At 43.5% G+C, this 19,990-nt stretch overlaps 1 protein-coding gene and 1 long non-coding RNA gene across 3 annotated transcripts in view; both read left to right on the top strand.

Annotated features, from left to right (window-relative positions):
- The window catches only part of LOC143663551 (uncharacterized), a 36,937-nt gene extending 32,956 nt beyond the window's left edge, over positions 1-3,981 (top strand). Inside the window, exon 3 of the long non-coding RNA XR_013166025.1 lies at positions 3,163-3,981. This is a non-coding gene — a long non-coding RNA (uncharacterized LOC143663551). The remainder of the gene's footprint in view (positions 1-3,162) is intronic.
- An 11,017-nt stretch (positions 3,982-14,998) lies between these two features.
- Positions 14,999-19,990, top strand: part of PCDH7 (protocadherin 7) — a 408,495-nt gene continuing 403,503 nt past the window's right edge. For both annotated transcript variants that reach the window (XM_077136557.1, XM_077136558.1), the window contains exon 1: positions 14,999-19,942. In XM_077136557.1, the coding sequence (XP_076992672.1) occupies positions 16,757-19,942 (3,186 nt within the window). In that variant the 5' untranslated portion in view covers positions 14,999-16,756. The remainder of the gene's footprint in view (positions 19,943-19,990) is intronic.

Below are 19,990 nucleotides of genomic sequence, written 5' to 3' on the forward strand. Positions count from 1 at the left end.
ATCCCTAAAATCAAAAGTCAAAGAATTTCTGGGAAAAATATGGTTTCCAGCACTTTCCACATCTTGTGGAAATAAGTTGATTCACACCTAAGAAGCAAAAGAATTAGAATCAATAGGAATTGGACTCATAGTTAAAGTCAAAAAGAAAATAGGATAACTTTAAAATTGAACTATTGGGCAGTGCCACAGTGGCTCAGTGGCAGAATTCTCACCTGCCATGCTGGAGACCCGGGTTTGATTCCTGGAGCCTGCCCATGTGAGGAAAATAAAAAATGAAGTATCAAATTCATATATTTGATTGGCAACATGTTTATAATATCCAGTACTGGAAAGAGTTTAGAGAGATGAGAAATTTTAGATTTTTTTTGTGGAGGGATGTGATTGAGTAACTTTTTTTTGAAAATTAATCAGATAACATCTGGTAAAATTTAAAATTATGAATATATTTTAGCCATTCTTATTTTTGGAGCATATCCTATTAAAGTAAGAGCACCAGCAAAAATTGGATGCAACATTGTTTATGGTGGTGAAATCCTATCAAACTATTGAATTTTATCCATATGGTGAATTATTGAATAAAATATAATACAGCAAAACTATAGAATGCTACCTACCTATGAAAAGTATGTTATGCTACCTGTACTGACCTGGAGAAAGTTTACTTTTAAATGAAAAAATAATGTTACAGAGCAGTATTTGGTATGATAACATTTTTTGTTATTGTTGTTAGAGAACAAAAGTAAAAGAAAATGTATATGTTTACAACTTGGATATGTTTGTATGAAATTAGAGTAAAATGAGGAACATTATACCAAATGTGTTCGCATTTGTTACTTCAGGGGATGAAACTAGAAAAGAAAAGAAAGCTTATTTACTTTTTCTCTTTATGCATTTGTATTGTATAACTTGTTACAAGAAGCAGGTAAAACATTTACAATTTTTAAAATCCAAAGTAATTTTTAAGGAAAGAAGCATAAGAGAGAGTAAAAAAAGATAAGTACAAAGGAAAAACAAGACATCAAGGAAAGAAGTTTAGAGAAGGCTCACAGAGTAGGTCTGAAAGTGAGTAAAAAACAAGGTCAGCAAAACCCAACACTAGATCCTATCTCGGTTATCCTTGGATGCTTATCCACTAGAATTGTTGAATAAGAAAAGTAGAACACCTAGCAGTCTCCCTTATCCGTTCTTGGAGGATTTCCTTTAGCAATTTTGGACACCTTGCCAAAGCTGTAATCTTTATTCTCCACTCTGCTCTTATCTTGCCAAACAATACTCCCTTTTTGTATAGCTAGCGCCAGTTTGCATTTTCACTGCCCTTGAAGAAAGACATACAGTGTATGAGAGACATCAAATTCCAATCAAGCTTCCTCCTGGAAATTAAACACATGGGCATTTGGTTTTAAAATCTGTCAATAGGTTTCCAGCACAGTGGACCATCAGGGAAGTTAATTTGGTAGATGGTCATAAATCGCAATTCCATTAGATATGCTTGTCCCTAGATGATATTTCATAATCATGAAAGATCATTTTGTCTTCTGTACCATTAAAAAACGGCAATGGCAGTAAAGGAAGTAAGCAAGAAATAGGCTTATCATGCATACTCATTGTGTGCAAAGCATCCCTACACTACAAATTGGCTTATTATTTATCAAAGAATAAACTAAGCAGAAACATGCACACATACACACACACAAATGATGTTTAAGAGGAATAAGCAAGAAAATATGCTCTTGTGTATTTGGGGTATTAACCATGTGTGTCAATGTGATGTTAAGATTTAGAAGAGTCTTCAGTGTGATCTGGGAAGTGATTTTAGATCTATTTGTGGGAAAAAGAATACATTTCTCTTTACTACAAACAAAAATACCATCTTTTACAAATATACAATATTAGTTAATAAATTTCGTAAAAGTAACCTTTATTTTCAGCTCTTCAAAGACAAGACGCTAGGAGTTTGTCCCTTAATTAAAAAAAATGTTGTTCTTATAGTTGATCATTTAAATTTATCACCTTGTGTTAGAATCAAGAGGTATGATGCAGGTTAGAAAATGTTGTAGAGAAATACTAGTAAATGTCATTTGCCTATTGATTAAATGTCTTCATATTTTTACTTTGTATATTTGCACAAAAGTACTTGTGGTTAAATTCACTTTATAAAAGATTCTGAAAATGTAAATAGCAATGGTGGTTTTTAGTGATCCACTAAATCTTTTAAAAATGCGATTTAGTTTCTAAATCTAATTATCCTTCCTTAAATACTTTAAGTCCTACTTTGTCTCTCAGTCTTTCATTCCCAACCCTTCCTATTTCTCCTTTTGGGCGTGTTGTCATTATGACTAAGAATTATTTCTGTTCTGAGAGATATTTCTCAGATGATATACATGAACAGTACTGGCTATTTTTACTCTGTTCCTTATTTAAGATAGCATAAATCACAGTACAAATGGATGATATTTAACACTTTTGACTCTTTTAAATTTATAGTCAGATATATTCAATAGTATATATCAATATATATAAGTATCACAAATTTAATAAAATGTCTTTATAAATATTGCCATTTATATAATCAGTGGACTCCACTGATGTGTGAAAGGCCAAAGTGATTTCTGAATTAAGATAACTGGCAAATAACAAAATTAAAAAGAAAGATACTATCTTCTCAAACGGAAATCAACGCAAACTATTCTTCTGCTGGTATCAATAATACAAAAAATTCACATTTACAGTTCTGTTTTGTTGAGAACTTGCTTAGTTTTCTATCTCCACTTTTCTATAATATGAATTTGGCTTCCCAGTTTAATGAAGAAATGATAATAATAACATCTATTGAGCTCTATTTACGGACCAGCACAATTCTAAGCTCTTTATATGGATTTTTTTTTTCCTTCCTCTCAGTAGTTTCTATTTTTATTATTTCTGTGTCATAGTTAGGGAATCTTAGTCTCGGAGAGGTGGGCAATCTGCCCCAAATCACTATTAATTATCAGAAAACTCAAACTACGAGGCTTCAACAATTAGTTAATAACCTAAGGTCACTGTATAGACTGAATGTTTGAAATATGGAGAGTTGGAATTCATGTGTATTAGTCATCTATTACTGCATAAAATATTACTCAAAAGTTTAGTGGCTTAAAGTGACAAACATTTTTTATCTCATAGTTTCTTGAAGTCAGGAATGTGAGCTTGGCTTACCTGATGCCTCCAGTTCAGGATCTATCACAAGGATGAAATCAACACATTGGCTGGTCTGTGGCTTCAACTGAAGGTTCGGCTGGGGAAGAACTCTCTTCCAATCACACTGATTTGGTTGCTGGCAGAACTGAGAGGACATACTCCGATGGCCACTTATACGGTTTTTGGCAGACTTCAGATCCTTGCTGAATATTGGCTGGGGACAATAGTTCTTTGCCATTTGGACTGACTTCCTCAGAGAGAACAAAAGGGAGAGCAAAAAAGAGATCCGAAGATGGAAGAAACAGTGTCATTATAATCTAATGCTGGAAGTGACCCTATTGCTTTTGCAGTAATCTGTTTATTACAAGTAAGACATCAGGTGCAGTCCTCACTCAATGGGTGTGGAAATGTGGATCATTTGGGACCATCTTAGAAATTGTCTACCATTCGTGGGATGTTTATTTTGATTTAGGCTCTGGTTCAAAACAATTATATGACTTCTGAAGTCATGGATTCCCTCTGCTTTAATTTTCTTTTCATTTAAATTATAATAAGAATACCTGTCTGACCAAATTCATGGACTATCCATGAATATGAAAATTTAAGAGCTTGATGTAAATATGACTTCACTAGATTATTATTTTTCAAACACAACAGATTAGACCTAACACATTTTGATTAGATCTTATCCCTTCTCTATTTCTTTCAGCATTATACAGCATACCAGTCTTAAATTATTAATTTTCTGTATTGTGTCCATAGATATGCAAATAATCAGCAAAAGTGTAAAATAGCCAGAGAAAAGAAAACCAATATTTATGGAACATAAATTATATGTTATCTAATTAAATCTTTCTAATCACCCAATTAAGGTGTGGCCCCTCTATTCCTTCTGCAACATACAGATTCTTAAGGAAAGTGTACAGCTTGTGACACACAGTGGATCAATTTTTCTCTTCACTTGTCCACAAAGGCAAGCCCTAAATACTGCCTTTCATTTAGCCTCATTCAGAAGTTTTAGAGGTATGCAGTGTCATTGGAGTAAGTGCACAACTTCTCAAGGTGACCAATCTGAAGGTGGGAATACTCATTAGATGGTGGGCTCTGATGTGCTACTCTTCAAAAATAAGTCTTTAATAATTTCATATCACAGTTAGCTTACCCTAAAGGAGCGTAGTTCTCCATGAGCACACAAGGCATGAATATTTTCATATTAAACATATTGGAAATCACCATTAAAATGTGTGATTTATGCTATGCTGGTTAAAATAAAATGAATGGAATTACTTAGTTATATCTTATACTTCTGCATTTCCCACAGTTCCCTGATAATTTCTAGGTACAAAGTAAATAAATGATTTTGAATTAAATTTTATGCCTAAAATTAACTACTGATGAACTACTTCTGGCATTTTCAAATCACACATCCTTAACCTTACTATAACAATCACTGAATATCCAGATAAAAATCGCTCCAAAACTAGTTATCTATTTTAATGCTTCTTTCGAACAGTTTCGTAGAAGAGTATGAATCAGCGTAACAGAAACAGATTACTGGGTAGATAATGAGAAACCACAATTCGAGTCTTAGCACTTCATCTAATGTGAGGAGTGGCCTTGTGTACAGTTGCTTGCTTCCATGAGATTGAGTTTTATTTGATATTGGTGATCATAAATCACAAGATATGCGTTCTAGTTAAAATTCCTTGTTTTGTGGATTATGAAACTATATCAATCAGAATAAGCTAGATATTAAGCCACTCAAACAAATACTGAATCTCAGGAACTTAAAATACCAAGAGATTATTTCTTACTCCCACAAAGTCTGCTGCAGGCCTCCATGATTCTCTAAGTCATCTGTATTCAATAATCTAATAAGGCTCCAATTAGTTAGGTTCCATTAAAACTCCATATATGTGTGTTTTTCAGTCTTTTCACTCCCACTCTCCATGACAGGTTATTGTATTGAACATTTACTATATGCCTGAAAGATAAACAAGGTATTGGTATAGTAGGACACAAAGGGGACCTTACCAGGGCTTCTCTCTGTACTCCACACGTTGTCACAACCCTCCAGGTTGCTTCAATCTTTTGACACACACATATATGAACATGTGCAAGAAAGAAAGACGGATAATTGTGTATTAGCTCTTACATGTTTCTGCTGTAAGAAACTCACAGCATTTCCTCCTCTGTGTCTTTGCACAGACCAATGCATATGGGCCGATTGTAGAATCCATAGAAGAATATTCCTTCCTATGGTTGAATGTAGTTAGCAATGGACATTGATGAATAATAAATAATGAATAGTACAGAAATTAAGGTCACTCCTGAATAAGAGATTCCAATTTCCAGTAGAGTACAGTTCTTGTTACATTGCTTATTCTCTGGCATGTAATCAAGGTTAAAGCCATAGGAGATGATAGGAGTAAAATGAAGGCCCAAAAGTACCAAAGGATATACAAATCTGAGGTCTTATGAGTATTAGTCCTTGTACTCTTTTTTAAATACCTTAATAAAAATGTAAGAATTTAGAATTGTCTCTTGCACATCATGAAACACTCAACAAGTGTTACCAATTGCTCTTTTCATGTATCAAATATATACCGATAAACGTATATGAAGCATGGGTGAAATACCAATGAATGGGATTTTTCCGTAAATATATTCCGTATCACCATTGGAAATAAAGTTTTCTTGAACTGAATGTTTACTGCAAACATTTTGATTAAAATGCAATGCTCTCTAAAGTTAGGTACAAATAACAAATCTGACATAAGGGGGAATGAGCATATTTAAATACAGTCCTACTCTGTGCTTTAGTCTAGAGATCTCTAAGTATGGTCCATCATGGAAATCGGCTGCCCTGAAAATTGACTTTTATAAGAGAAAAATACTTGTGATTAATTAAATAAAATAAGATAATATGAATAAGAATGATATTTGGGGTTCTTGCTTATAAGTAGAACTTCATCAACTAATTAGGCCAGCTTTCCATTATATTATAATGAATGAACTCTGTTGGATTCTCCCTCGATCAGTCACTTAGTAGGTGTGATATTTCCTTTGTTAGCTCTCTTAATTTTCAGTGTTTTCAACTATACTCTGGGAAAAAATCTGCATAATCTAAAATATCATAGGATTAAGTGATAACCTTCAAAGATAAATGATAACCCATAAAAAATGTGTTGAGAATGGTGCTTGGCACCATTAACATTATTAAGTCTTATACTGACATAAAGTATAAATTAAACTAACAAACAAAATCTCCATGATCTAGTTATGTTTTGCTGGGTAACAAATAACCCTGAAATTAGCGGCATAAAATAGCAATAGATATTTTTATCATATCATCCATATTTTATGGGTCGAGGTTCTGAGCATGGCTCAGGTGGAGGATTCAGCTACTCCAGGTGATATCAACTAAGATCACTCAGTGGTATTCAGTTGTCAGATGGACTGTTCTAGAAGGTCCAAGATGGCTTGATTCATATGTCTGGTTCTTTGGAGTGGATGGCAGGAAGTCAGGGCTCTGCTGAAACTATCAGCCGCAGTGCTACACAATATGATGTCTTCCCAGTATAGTGGTTACAGGGTAACTGGATTTTGTAAGTGGTAATTCCAGGCTTCCAGAGTGAGTGCTTCCAAGAGACATGAAGTGGAAGCTGCCAGTCTTTTACTGCGCAGGTCAGAAACTGGCCGAGTGTAGTTCTGGTATGTCTTTTTTGGAAACACCTGTCCCAGAGTTTGCCCAGATTCAAGAGGAAGAGATGATATCCTAAAAATGAAGTGAGAAAACTTTTTCTGTTAAGGTCCAGGTAACACATATTTTAAGCTTGTGGCCACCTATGGTCCCATACTCTTCTTTGTTTTTTTTAACAACCCTTTACTAATGTAGAAAAATTCCAGAATAGGGGCATACAAAAACAAGCAAGGGCCATATTTGGTCTACATACTGTAGTTTGCTGACCTTTGAGTAAATGAAGAAATATAAATGTAAATGACTCCAATTCTAATCTATGAAAATGAAAACAAAGTAGAAATGCAGATCTTGTAAAATCTAGACATTCAACTCCAAATTCTTAGAAGAACATTAAGAGGACTAGAGGAAAAATAACTTTTATTAAGAATTTAATTTGATCCAGGCACAATGAAGTTCTTTTATAAATCACCATATTTACTACCCATAACACCTACAAGATGGCTTAAAATTGAAGTAAATTGTATTAAGCCAATTTTATAGATAGAACTAATCTATCAGCCTTTTGAAGGCAAAGATTTGTGTTTTTCCAATTTATTTATACCCTAAATCTAACACAGGCCCTGATAAGAAGTGAACTTTAAATACAGGCTAGATAAATTGAATTAAATGATAAAAAGCAGGGCTCAGAGAGATTAATCAACATCACAGAGGAACAAAGTAGAAGTTCTAGAATTCAGACCTAGTTTCTTTGATTCGAAATACTGTACCCAAAAGTATCTCACCATGCTACCACTTTAGCAACTTCAAACAACAACAATCTGATCTCATAAATATTATGTTATATTTATTATTATAAATATAATACTTGTTATATTATTATTAGGAAAATATCATTAAGTAATGTATGCTTATAAACTGGGTCTTGTGAACTGCTGTCCTTGATTTCATTTTGCGCAATTGAATTTGTGATCTTTGGGACTCTCTGATGTCCATGTTTTACTAATTATAGCCAGTCTATCTATGTGCTTAACTATTATTACAAAGAAGGTCAGAGTCAGGATTTGTGAAGTCTGAATTTTATATAATATAGGTGGCCTTCCTTAAGGGAAAGAATACAAAATATTATGTAAAAACAGTTAGTAAATAAATATTTATTAAAATCATAGAAGAAATTCCAAATTTTAAAAAGCTGTCAAATGAAATAAGTATTATAAAATCTACTAAAAACCCACGCTTTTATTAATTAACTTCTGTAATGCCCTTTTTAATTTTTTGGCATGACTAAAACGTAAAAAGAATTAATTTGAAATTAAGGCACATACAGGAGTAATTGAAATGATTTTTAAATGTTGCACTATATCGAGCTTCATAATTATGTAGATATGACATATATTGAGTTATTTATGAAGAGGTGTAAGAGTTTTGTAACTGACACACTTATTTCTTCAGGCTATAATTACTGCATAAGTTGATATTGGGTGTGCCATTTCATCTTGAACTGCGAGAGTTTGTCAGGAAAAGATACGTCAGATGCATTGGGATGCAGAAGTGATCGAACTACACACTTGTACTCTGCAGTGCTATATATTTGCACTTTTAAACACAGGGATTCTGATAAATTCTGTATTTGCACGATTTCTGTTTAACACACATGTACACAAACATACACACAGATAGTGATTTTAATGGTACCTGCTGCCTTACTGAGCATATTCCTGATATTCTCTTTTGACTAGACATCAATGAGAAGCACATTCTTGCTTGGAAGATTACAGCTCTAATGATTGGAAATGTTGCCTGCAGACTAGTTTCTGGATCCATATGTAAATTTTGATTCTCTTCTATCACCCATATATACAGAGCGGGATCACAGCTCTAGTACTAAAAGATGCATTACCTTCACAGGAGAAATTCTTGCTCTACACCTCTATGCCACCACATTGGGTGAGTCCAAGCAGTGGGTGTTGGGCAAGTTCCTGGAATCCATTTGTTTTAGTTTTTGAGAGCTGTATCACAAATACTATAAACTAATATTGGCTTAAACAACAAGAATTTATTAGCTTAGGGTTTCAAAGGTTCGCAGTCCAAATCAAGGTGTTGGGAAAATAATGCTCTCTCCCAGGCTGGTAGCTTCTGGGGCTGGTTTGCTGCAGTCGTGGGGTTCCTGGGTTTGGATATCTGCTTCCTGTCACCTGGTGGGGTCTCCTCCTCTTTCTCTTCCAGGTTCCCACTGACTTCTGGCTCCTCACAGTGGCTTTCTCTTTATAAAGCCTCCACTAATCTGGATTAAGGCCCACCTTGGTTCAACTCACCATACATTAACTAAAAATAGCATCTTCAAGAGGTCCTATTTAAAATAGGTTCATACCCACAGGGATTTGGATTAAGAATAAGAATATGTGCTTGTTGGAGTACATAATTCAACCTCCCACACCATTCCATACCATGGTGGTTAGCAATAACTTAACTATGTGGCAAGGTGACTTGTGAACCCACAAAAAGACATCTTAACATACGAAAATTAAATATATCCCCATTTCACCTTTCCCTTAGCTAGATTCCAAAAATGCCTGTGGGTGTAAACACAAATTATTAGGAGAGCATAAACTAGATGAAAATATGTTTGCTAATGTTAAAAATCACCAGATATAATTTTTTTTTTAAGAACTCACCTTGCCTTGTATTTCCCTACGTGTCTGAATAGCACACCTGTCGTTTTACAAGGGATATGTGGTTGAAACCAATATTGTCTACTTTGATGAGGCTTTAAACCCAGGTTTACTTCGATAAATCATCAAGTAAGTGCAGAAACAGACATTTAAAACATACTATTACTTTCCAGATTTGATGTCAGTCCGAAGTTTATTGAGTCACCAAATATTCATCCTAGGTCAGATTATTAATTGGTTTTATTGATAGATATTTGAGAAAAAAAAAAGACATCATTTTAGCCACTCATGTTTCCCCTGGAAGTCAATCCACTAGCAATGCCAGGCCTAGAAGACAGAGTCAGAAATATTTAGAGAGAGATCCCAGTGACCATCATACAAGGATAAGCAGCTATATTTGGAAAATGCACTGTTTCCACAAGGAGTTGGTCAATTTATTAATTTCCCCCTTGAGAAACATTCCACATGATATATTTTCTAAATGTGATTGGTCAAAAGTTTTGCACTACCTAGAATTCATAGTTAAAATGAGAAGTGATCTAGTTAGCAAAGGTCATCATAGGCAGGTGTTAAAACTTAAAAAGCCAGTTCATAATTTTCAACCACTCTTAGTACAATCAAGGTCATTTATTTGAATATTATATTCACACCGACCATTATAATGAGATTTTCCCCCCAAATTCCTTAATATTTTACTTGTCTTAGAGTTCATCATTCATAGCAGTATTTGACACATCCTGCCATGGTAGTAAAGAAATGTAAAATGTCTCAATTTCATACTGCAAAGGGCTTTGAAATGTTCAATTTTACCACAGATTAGTAAGAGGGGACAGTTTGAGATAGCCCCAAATAATAAAACATCCTGCTTTGCCCTACCAAGGTTTTTTTTCCCCCAAAATGGACCCTCATTCTGCAACATACAGTGTTTCCCACACACTTATATTTCGAGAATCTATGGAAATTAATGTAATATTGAAAAAATCCAGAAACTAATTATCTAGAAGATACAATAATGCATTTTTTCAGTTATTAGTAAATGTCTGGATCTTTTCATATGTGGTATAAATTACGGACCTGTGTTGTATTACATATGCTTTGGCATTTCACGTTTTGCAGATTGAAAGAAAAATATCAACTGTCAATCTGTGCTAAGTTTAAAGTAAAAATTATTTCTATCAAGTGTCGTTTTAAAAGCCAAGACACGATTAAATCTGAAAATCAGACAACATATGAATTAACATTTAGACATACACTATTTTCCTGAGTTCCTTTTTCTCTATTAACAGGACTTTTTTTTTTATATACCGGCATTGTGGAGATGTGTTTTAGGTATCCACTAGATAGTGTGAGGTGTTTCAATTTAATTTTTAGGTAACTTGTGTTCTTTTTGATATATTTCAATATATGGCTTTCCATAACATGATTTCATGGTTTAAACAATACAACTGATTCTATTTCTTGGCTAGAGACCAATTAAAAATAACCACTGATGCAAGCAGTTCTAACGGGCTTAAAAGGAAATCTGTGGTTTCCTTATTTAAACTGCTGAGGTTTAATGTCCATCAAAAAGGCTGTTATTGCAATAAATGATTTAGCCATTTTAGTCTACCCCACATTGTAATACTACATGCCAAGATTTAAAGCTTCAAAATATGCCTAAAGTTTCTCACAGTTCCAAGGATCAGAATTATACTTGCTATAATACAATATTATGCAGTTGTTTTTTAATATTTGAAGTAATATGTATCTAAGGAACAATCGTTTCCAATAATTATTTAAAGGAGAACTGAAGTATGAAATTCCCCAGACGTAGTTGGGGAAACACTCGATCATAAAATTCTGGAAATCACATCTAGACATATGTGAAAGTACGTAGAGGACCATTTTCCAAAAGATGAAAGGTCAATGGTTTTGGAGATGCAGGGGTGTCATTTCCTCTGTCTGTCCCTTGGTGGAGTTCTTGAGTCACTTTCTCCCTTTCTGTCAAACTGCTTGGTATTTCTTTCCAGAACTGGCTATCATGTTTACTGTATTTAACCTTTTTCGTGTATTGTGAATACTGCGTCTATTATAAATGAAAGCCCGCCCTGAGATCATGTCTACAGCACCGACTTCTTTGTATTCTTACCCATAAACTTGAGCTGCGTTGTTACTTCACTTCCTGTCTTTTCTTGAGGCTCAAGCTACTTCACAGTCCATGAATGCTATTTTTCAGCCCGGTCACTGAAATCTCTTAAAAGCAAAGCAGTTTTAAGCAAGCGGGGTTAGTAGGTTAAAAAAGAAAAAGTAGCAACCAACTACTGAATATTGTACGTTTAGGGTTGGATACTTGGCACAGGAAAGGAATCACCGGTCAAGCCTTTATTGGCATGGTGTTTATATTTTAACCAAATTCATTTTGTAAGTATCGCAAGGTCTCAAAGAGACATTTATTTTCATTGTCCTTCAAACACACACACACACACACACACACACACACACACACACAAAAGAAAAACTAGGCAAGAGTAAACAAAAATTTCCATCATTTCAAACATTCTTTCAAACATTCTGGGCTTCCTACAATGCGAGGACGTCCTACCACTCTGATTAATGCCATTTTTAGGACAGAGATCTCGTTTTCTCTCTTTAGTTCTTGCCGCCAAAGCAGCAGCAGCGGCAGCAGGCTCTTTAATTTATTGCAGCCGGTTACACTTTTCGATCCCATTTCCTTCGGAATCCTTTCCTCTCAGGTGCAGAAGATAAATGCATCTAAGAAGCCGGGCGGGGTCTGTGGGCGGAGCGAAACCGGATATCGTATTCCCGTGGTGAGGTCTAGTACCCGGGGTTGGGGGTGGAGGATTAAATCCCCGGGTTCCATTTAATGAAATTGCTGAGCACTTGTGACACTGCCTCTAAGACTGCGGAAATGGGGCGGGGGTGGGGGAAACGGCTTTTCGCCTCCATTCATCCTCCGCGCCCCGCCGGCGGGAGGCTGGAGTGTTAAGAGTCAGTCCCCAGACAGGGGGCGGAAGAAGGCTGGGAGCTCTGAACCCCGTAAAGGCGCCTCGAGGGCACTTCTCACCTCGCCCCCACTCCTACCCCGCCCATTCCGTCCCCTTTTGCCAAGAAACGCGCCGCGGGGCAAAGCCGCTGCCGCCTCTTGGCAGCTCCGGGGAAAAAGTCGAAGTCCGGGACGGAGACGGGGGTGCGGGAAGGGAGGCCAACCGGGAGCTTCCGTGGCCCCCGCAGTCTGGCCGCCCTGATCTCTATGCCGCACACGTCGGACCCATTTCCCACGCTGGCTGGGCTCGGCGCCGGAGTTGGTCCAGATGAGAGTGGGAAGGGCGGGCTGGAGACTACCCCTCGTTCGCCAAGAGAAAACCACTGCACTGTGAAGGACACGCTGCGCCCGCCTCCCCCCACCCCCCTCACTCCCGTCATCCGGGAAAAATTTTGCGGCGCGCTAGGGAAAAACCGCCCCCTCCTTCGCTCTCTGCAAGCGTGCGCCCAGCTAGTGCGCGCCCGGGCTGCGAGCAAAAGACACGGAGGGTCTTATTCAAGTTTATGATCGGAAGAGGGAAGAGGGAGTGCGCTTCTCTGCCCACGCGGCTACCTGAAGTTTGTAAAAATCTAGTAAAGGCGGCAAGGGGAGCGAGTGCACTGCACCATATTGCCGCGCATCGGAATGCACCCGCGCCAGGCCGCAGACTGAAGACAGCTCCCCTCTTTCTCCTCCGACCGAGCGAAAAAGGGGAGGAAGGGCCGTCTCACAAACGCGAGTTCTAAGCAACTAATAAGGGGGATTAGGTGCTACCGCCCACTGCTAAGGCGCTGAGACACCCGCTTCCCAAGCCCCCCTCACTCCTCCCCGGGCTCGAGACTGCGGCGGTGCACACTGAGCCTGCGCGCGGGCTTTTCTCGCTGATGCTGCAGATACAATGCAAAGCGGCTCCAGCGGCGGCGGCGGCGGACGAGTTGCGGAGTGGGAGGGGATAATTCCCAGCTCAGGACCGGGAGGAGGAGCTGCCACCCCCGGAGTCCTGCTGCTTTGTCAGAGTGGAAAATACTCGCCAGCACCCTGGCACACACCACTCACACCGCACACTTCCAGCCTCCGCGCCTCAACCTTCGCGGGTAGGAAGAGCTGGCAATCTCTGCCGCCTCTTCCCCATTCCTGAGCCGCTCAAACAACCGCGCGCTACATTTGCTCATAGTCTTTATTGGTGTTTGTCTTGCTTTAATCATTCTGCTTCAACACAAGTCTCGTAAAGGCAGAGTACACACTCCGCACGGATTTCTTTTCACTTTAAAATTTCCTTTAAGGGGAGACCCTCGTATGCCTACAGATTGGGCAGACAAGACGAACTGTGGATCCTAACAAATCCCAACAGTAACCTTTACTATTATTATTATTATTATTGTTTTTGAGGTGATGAGAATTCCCCCTAAATGCCTCGTGTCCACCTTAATGCTCTTAATCCAGGCGGGCCCCCCTCGTTCAACAGCTGTTGAAATGAACTAAAAGTAAAAGGCTATGGTGCAAAAAACCACAGCCAGACTTGAAAGCTGCTGGGGCGGCCTGCGGTGGGCGTGATTGAAAACTGGGAAAGCCTCTCGTGTGGGGGAATACCACGGGCGATGAAGTGGCACGAAGTCAAAAGGAGAGAAAAGAAGCTGGGGACACTTCAGTACACAAAGTTGCCATTAAAGTTTATTTCCCTTTTATCCAGATAGGTGACGCTACACTTTGCCAGTTACTAAAGGCTGCAGGTTTTTGCTCAGAAAATATCGAGGCTTCTAACGTGTTTATTCCCCAGGCGCGCGCACACAAGGTCTGCGGCCGTAAGCATGCAAGATGACAGGAATGCCAAGCATTTAAACAAAGATAGGCACCCCCCGCCCCCAACCCAGCCCTCCGAAGTCTGCGCTCCCAAAAAAGGATCTCCGCTCCACCTCTCTCTGGAGTTTTTATGTTCTCTGTAACCACTGCAGCTCATCATGGTTTCTCAGAACACCAGCGTAGCTTCCTGGGCCCACGCGGGGTCCCCAAGCCACCCGTAACCATACCCTGGCCAAGATGCTCAATCTCGAACCGGAGACACTTTCGGGAAGAGAACATCGTCTGTGAGGCGAGAGAAGGAGAAAGGTTTCCTGACACCCGCTCTAGTGCGCTCACACACTCCCTCCCTCGGTCTTAGAGCCAGGAGGACATTTATCTGCCAAGGAAGGGAAAGCAAGGACCCTCGAGATGACCGCGGTTGCACTCGCTGGAGTAGGGGGAAGGGCAGACTTAGGTTTGAGGGGAACTGGCTGGAGTTGGGCATACTCAGAACGGCCCTAGGAGCTGAAGCTGGGCTTTCTGGAGAGCGGTGGCTGGCTGGTACTCCCCCTCGCCTCCCTCCCCCCAGCCCTCCTCCCTCCTTTTCTGCGAGTGTGTAGTTTCGGCAGCTCGGCTGCTGCCGCCGCCGCCGCCGCCGCCGCCGCCGCCACGTCAGGGACGAGCTCGAACAGCCAGCGAGCTCCCAACAGCAACCACCACTTTGGGCAAACTTGAGGGTTTCCAGCTCCCGGCGAGCTAACGGGAGCTTCCCAGTTGCCATTTAGTGTCTCGGAGACGCGGCAGCACGGAGGGCGGCGGGAGCGCCTGCACCAGACTCGGAGAAACGTGAAAGGGGACGAGACAACTGCGGAATTCACCCGCCGTGCCAGGGCACTTCCGAGGCAACAACCTACTGGCACTTTTTCTCCCCTTGGCAAACTGGACTTTTTTTTTTTTTTGTAAAGCTATACTTGGCAGCTGTCTCTGACTCCACCCCCATCCCCCCAGATGCCTTTTGCTTTTCTTCGGGAATCCGGACAGAATTGGGCATCTTTGTTAATTGGTATTGGGGGAGCCCAGCCGGTCGTTTTCGCCGGGCCATCGTCGCCTGTGCTCTCAGCCCGATTTGCTCACCTTTGAACTGCAAAAAGATCAAGTTCAGCTCGAATTCCCTGCCTTGGAACTAAGAGGAAGGAGCGAGGGAGCGTGCAGGAGAGCGTGTTGGAGAGGGGGAAAGGAGAAAGGAGAGGAGGGAGGAGAAAGGGGGAGGGGGGAGAGAGAGAGGGAGGGAGGGAGGTAGGGGAGGGATCGAGAGAGAGCGGGGAGAGAGAGAGAGAGGCTGCAATCTCCTCCCAGAATCGCGCACAGCGCTGCAGATCCCACTGCTCCGACATGCGGGCCGAATGCAGGTGAGGAAAGGCACGGACTCTGCGGCTGCGAACCCAAACTTGGGCGCCGCGCGGTGCGCACAGCTCAGCCCTAGCCCTGGCGGGCTAACGGCTGCTGCGGTTTCAGGCGGCGGCTTCGAGACTAATGACCTTGCGCAGAGTTGTTAAGAAAAAAGAGAAACCCGAGCTCTTGGGGGTTGAGAAGGGACTGACGCTCTGGGCGTCTCTGAAGATGGCTCGGGCTGCTCTTCGGTGCGCCGGGGAGACCCGGCCGCGGACCGCGCTGTGACGTGAGTAGTCTCCTCTGCACCGTGCCCGAAGAGACCTGCCAGGGATTTTTCATTCCTGATCTGCTGGCTGGCTCCCCTGCTGCTTGAGCGGAGTCGGAGTTGAGACTGGCTTGTTGCTGACCCGGGTGCTTAGTGCAGGAAGCGACTCACGTTTGCCTGGGCAACCGGAGCGGAGGCTGGGGCTGGAGTGAGTGGCTGGAACGTGAATTGGGTTCAACTGGAGTAGCAGCAAAGACTAACGGGGTTGGCTGGCGGGTCCAGACTGCAGGCTCACTCCTCGCCGCCTCCCGGCTCCACCGCCCGCCTCACAGAGTGGTTCCGGCCCCATCCGACCGAGCTGGGACGGGAAACCGGGATCCTCCGACTGCTGCGGGGATGACTTTGGGGGGCGGGGGAGTGCCGAGCCCGCCGCGCGCAGTGTCCCGTGAACTGTGAGTACTGCGACTGAACGACGGCTGGCCAGCGGGCGATTAGCACCCATTGCATGAATTATGAAACAATAACTTTCAGAAGAAGCAAGAGGAAAAAAAAAAAAGAAGGATCTACCGCTGATCCTCCCCCCCGGCCGACTGTGCACGCTGCTCTTGCCCCCTCCCTTCCCTCTCTCTGGCTCCTTCCTTTCTCCGGGAGGGGAGAGGACTGGGGAGAGAATCTGCGCCCGACCCGAAGGAGGGGAACGCCGAGGGGGCTGTGGTTAGAAGGAGCAGTAGCAACAGCAGCAGGAGAAGATGCTGAGGATGCGGACGGCGGGCTGGGCGCGCGGCTGGTGCCTGGGCTGCTGCCTCCTCCTGCCGCTCTCGCTCAGCCTGGCGGCCGCCAAGCAACTCCTTCGATACCGGCTGGCCGAGGAGGGCCCCGCCGACGTCCGCATCGGCAATGTCGCCTCGGACCTGGGCATCGTGACCGGCTCGGGCGAGGTGACTTTCAGCCTCGAGTCGGGTTCCGAGTACCTGAAGATCGACAACCTCACAGGGGAGCTGAGCACGAGCGAGCGGCGCATCGACCGCGAGAAGCTGCCCCAGTGTCAGATGATCTTCGACGAGAATGAGTGCTTCCTGGACTTCGAGGTGTCGGTGATCGGGCCCTCACAGAGCTGGGTGGATCTGTTCGAGGGCCGGGTCATCGTGCTCGACATCAACGACAACACGCCCACCTTCCCGTCGCCTGTGCTCACGCTCACTGTAGAGGAGAACCGGCCGGTGGGCACGCTCTACCTGCTGCCCACTGCCACCGACCGTGACTTCGGTAGCAACGGCATCGAGCGCTACGAGCTGCTCCAGGAGCCCGGGGGCGGCGGCGGCGGCGGCGGCGGCGGCGAGGGCCGGCGCGCTGGGCCGGCCGACAGCGCCCCCTACCCCGGGGGCGGCGGGAACGGCGCGAGCGGTGGCGGAGGCACCGGCGGCTCCAAGCGGCGGCTGGACGCGCCCGAGAACGGCGGCGGGGCGAGTCCCGGCGGCCGCAGCAGCGTGTTCGAGCTGCAGGTTGCCGACACTCCGGACGGCGAGAAGCAGCCGCAGCTGATCGTGAAGGGGGCGCTGGACCGTGAGCAGCGGGATTCCTACGAGCTGACCCTGCGGGTGCGCGACGGCGGTGACCCGCCGCGCTCATCGCAGGCCATCCTGCGGGTGCTCATCACCGACGTGAACGACAACAGCCCCCGCTTCGAGAAGAGCGTGTACGAGGCTGACCTGGCGGAGAATAGCGCCCCGGGCACCCCCATCCTGCAGCTGCGCGCCGCCGACCTGGATGTGGGGGTTAACGGGCAGATCGAGTACGTGTTCGGGGCGGCCACCGAGTCTGTGCGGCGACTGCTGCGCCTGGACGAGACGTCTGGCTGGCTCAGCGTCCTGCACCGCATCGACCGGGAGGAGGTGAACCAGCTGCGTTTCACCGTCATGGCACGCGACCGCGGACAGCCCCCCAAGACTGACAAGGCCACCGTGGTGCTCAACATCAAGGACGAGAACGACAACGTGCCGTCCATTGAAATCCGCAAGATCGGGCGCATCCCACTCAAGGATGGGGTGGCTCACGTGGCCGAGGACGTTCTGGTAGACACCCCCATCGCCCTGGTGCAGGTGTCAGACCGAGACCAAGGTGAGAATGGCGTGGTCACCTGCACTGTGGTGGGCGATGTGCCCTTCCAGCTCAAGCCGGCGAGCGACACGGAGGGCGACCAGAACAAGAAAAAGTACTTCCTGCACACCTCGGCCCCTCTGGACTATGAGACCACCCGGGAGTTTAACGTGGTCATAGTGGCAGTGGACTCAGGCAGCCCCAGCCTCTCCAGTAACAACTCCTTGGTGGTCAAGGTGGGGGACACGAACGACAACCCGCCGGTTTTTGGGCAGTCGGTGGTGGAGGTTTACTTTCCGGAGAATAACCTCCCCGGCGAGAGGGTGGCCACGGTGCTGGCTACGGACGCCGACAGCGGCAAGAACGCGGAGATCGCCTACTCGCTGGACTCGTCTGTGCTGGGGATCTTTACTATCGATCCGGATTCTGGGGACATCCTGGTGAATTCGGTGCTGGACCGCGAGCAGACTGACAGGTATGAGTTTAAAGTTAATGCCAAAGACAAAGGCATCCCCGTGCTCCAGGGCAGCACCACGGTGATCGTGCAGGTGGCTGACAAGAATGACAATGACCCTAAGTTTATGCAGGACGTCTTTACCTTTTATGTGAAAGAAAACTTGCAGCCCAACAGCCCAGTGGGGATGGTCACTGTGATGGATGCTGACAAGGGGCGCAATGCAGAGATGAGCCTCTTCATAGAGGAGAACAGTAACATTTTTTCCATTGAAAATGACACGGGGACTATTTACTCCACCATGTCATTTGACCGAGAATATCAGACCACCTATACTTTCCGGGTTAAGGCCGTGGACAGGGGAGATCCTCCCAGATCAGCCACAGCTACAGTCTCTCTCTTTGTGATGGATGAGAATGACAATGCTCCCACAGTTAACCTTCCCCGAAACATTTCCTACACTTTACTGCCCCCTTCAAGTAATGTCAGGACAGTAGTAGCTACGGTGTTGGCAACAGACAGTGACGATGGCATCAATGCAGACCTTAACTACAGCATTGTGGGAGGGAATCCCTTCAAGCTGTTTGAGATTGATTCCACCAGTGGTGTGGTTTCCTTAGTGGGGAAGCTCACCCAAAAGCATTATGGCTTGCACAGGTTGGTGGTGCAAGTGAATGACAGTGGGCAGCCTTCCCAGTCCACCACGACTCTGGTGCATGTGTTTGTCAATGAAAGTGTTTCTAATGCAACTGTGATTGACTCCCAGATAGCCAGAAGTTTGCATACCCCACTCACCCAAGATATAGCTGGTGATCCAAGCTATGAAATTAGTAAACAGAGACTCAGTATTGTCATTGGGGTGGTTGCAGGAATTATGACAGTGATTCTGATCATTTTAATTGTCGTAATGGCGAGGTACTGCAGGTCCAAAAATAAGAATGGCTATGAAGCCGGCAAAAAAGATCATGAAGACTTTTTTACACCCCAACAGCATGACAAATCGAAAAAGCCTAAAAAGGACAAGAAAAACAAAAAATCTAAGCAACCTCTCTACAGCAGCATTGTCACAGTAGAAGCTTCTAAACCAAATGGACAGAGGTATGATAGTGTCAATGAGAAGCTGTCAGACAGCCCCAGCATGGGGCGATACCGATCTGTTAATGGTGGGCCGGGCAGTCCTGATCTGGCAAGGCATTACAAATCTAGTTCCCCATTGCCTACTGTCCAGCTTCATCCTCAGTCACCAACTGCAGGAAAAAAACACCAGGCCGTACAAGATCTACCACCAGCCAACACATTTGTGGGAGCAGGAGACAACATTTCAATTGGATCAGATCACTGCTCTGAGTACAGCTGTCAAACCAATAACAAGTACAGCAAACAGGTAAGATGTGTTCCAGATACATTTAAATATAATCCTAGTGATGGCTAA

The sequence above is a fragment of the Tamandua tetradactyla genome, chromosome 19 (genome assembly GCF_023851605.1).
Source record: "Tamandua tetradactyla isolate mTamTet1 chromosome 19, mTamTet1.pri, whole genome shotgun sequence".
Taxonomy (NCBI): Eukaryota; Metazoa; Chordata; class Mammalia; order Pilosa; family Myrmecophagidae; genus Tamandua; species Tamandua tetradactyla.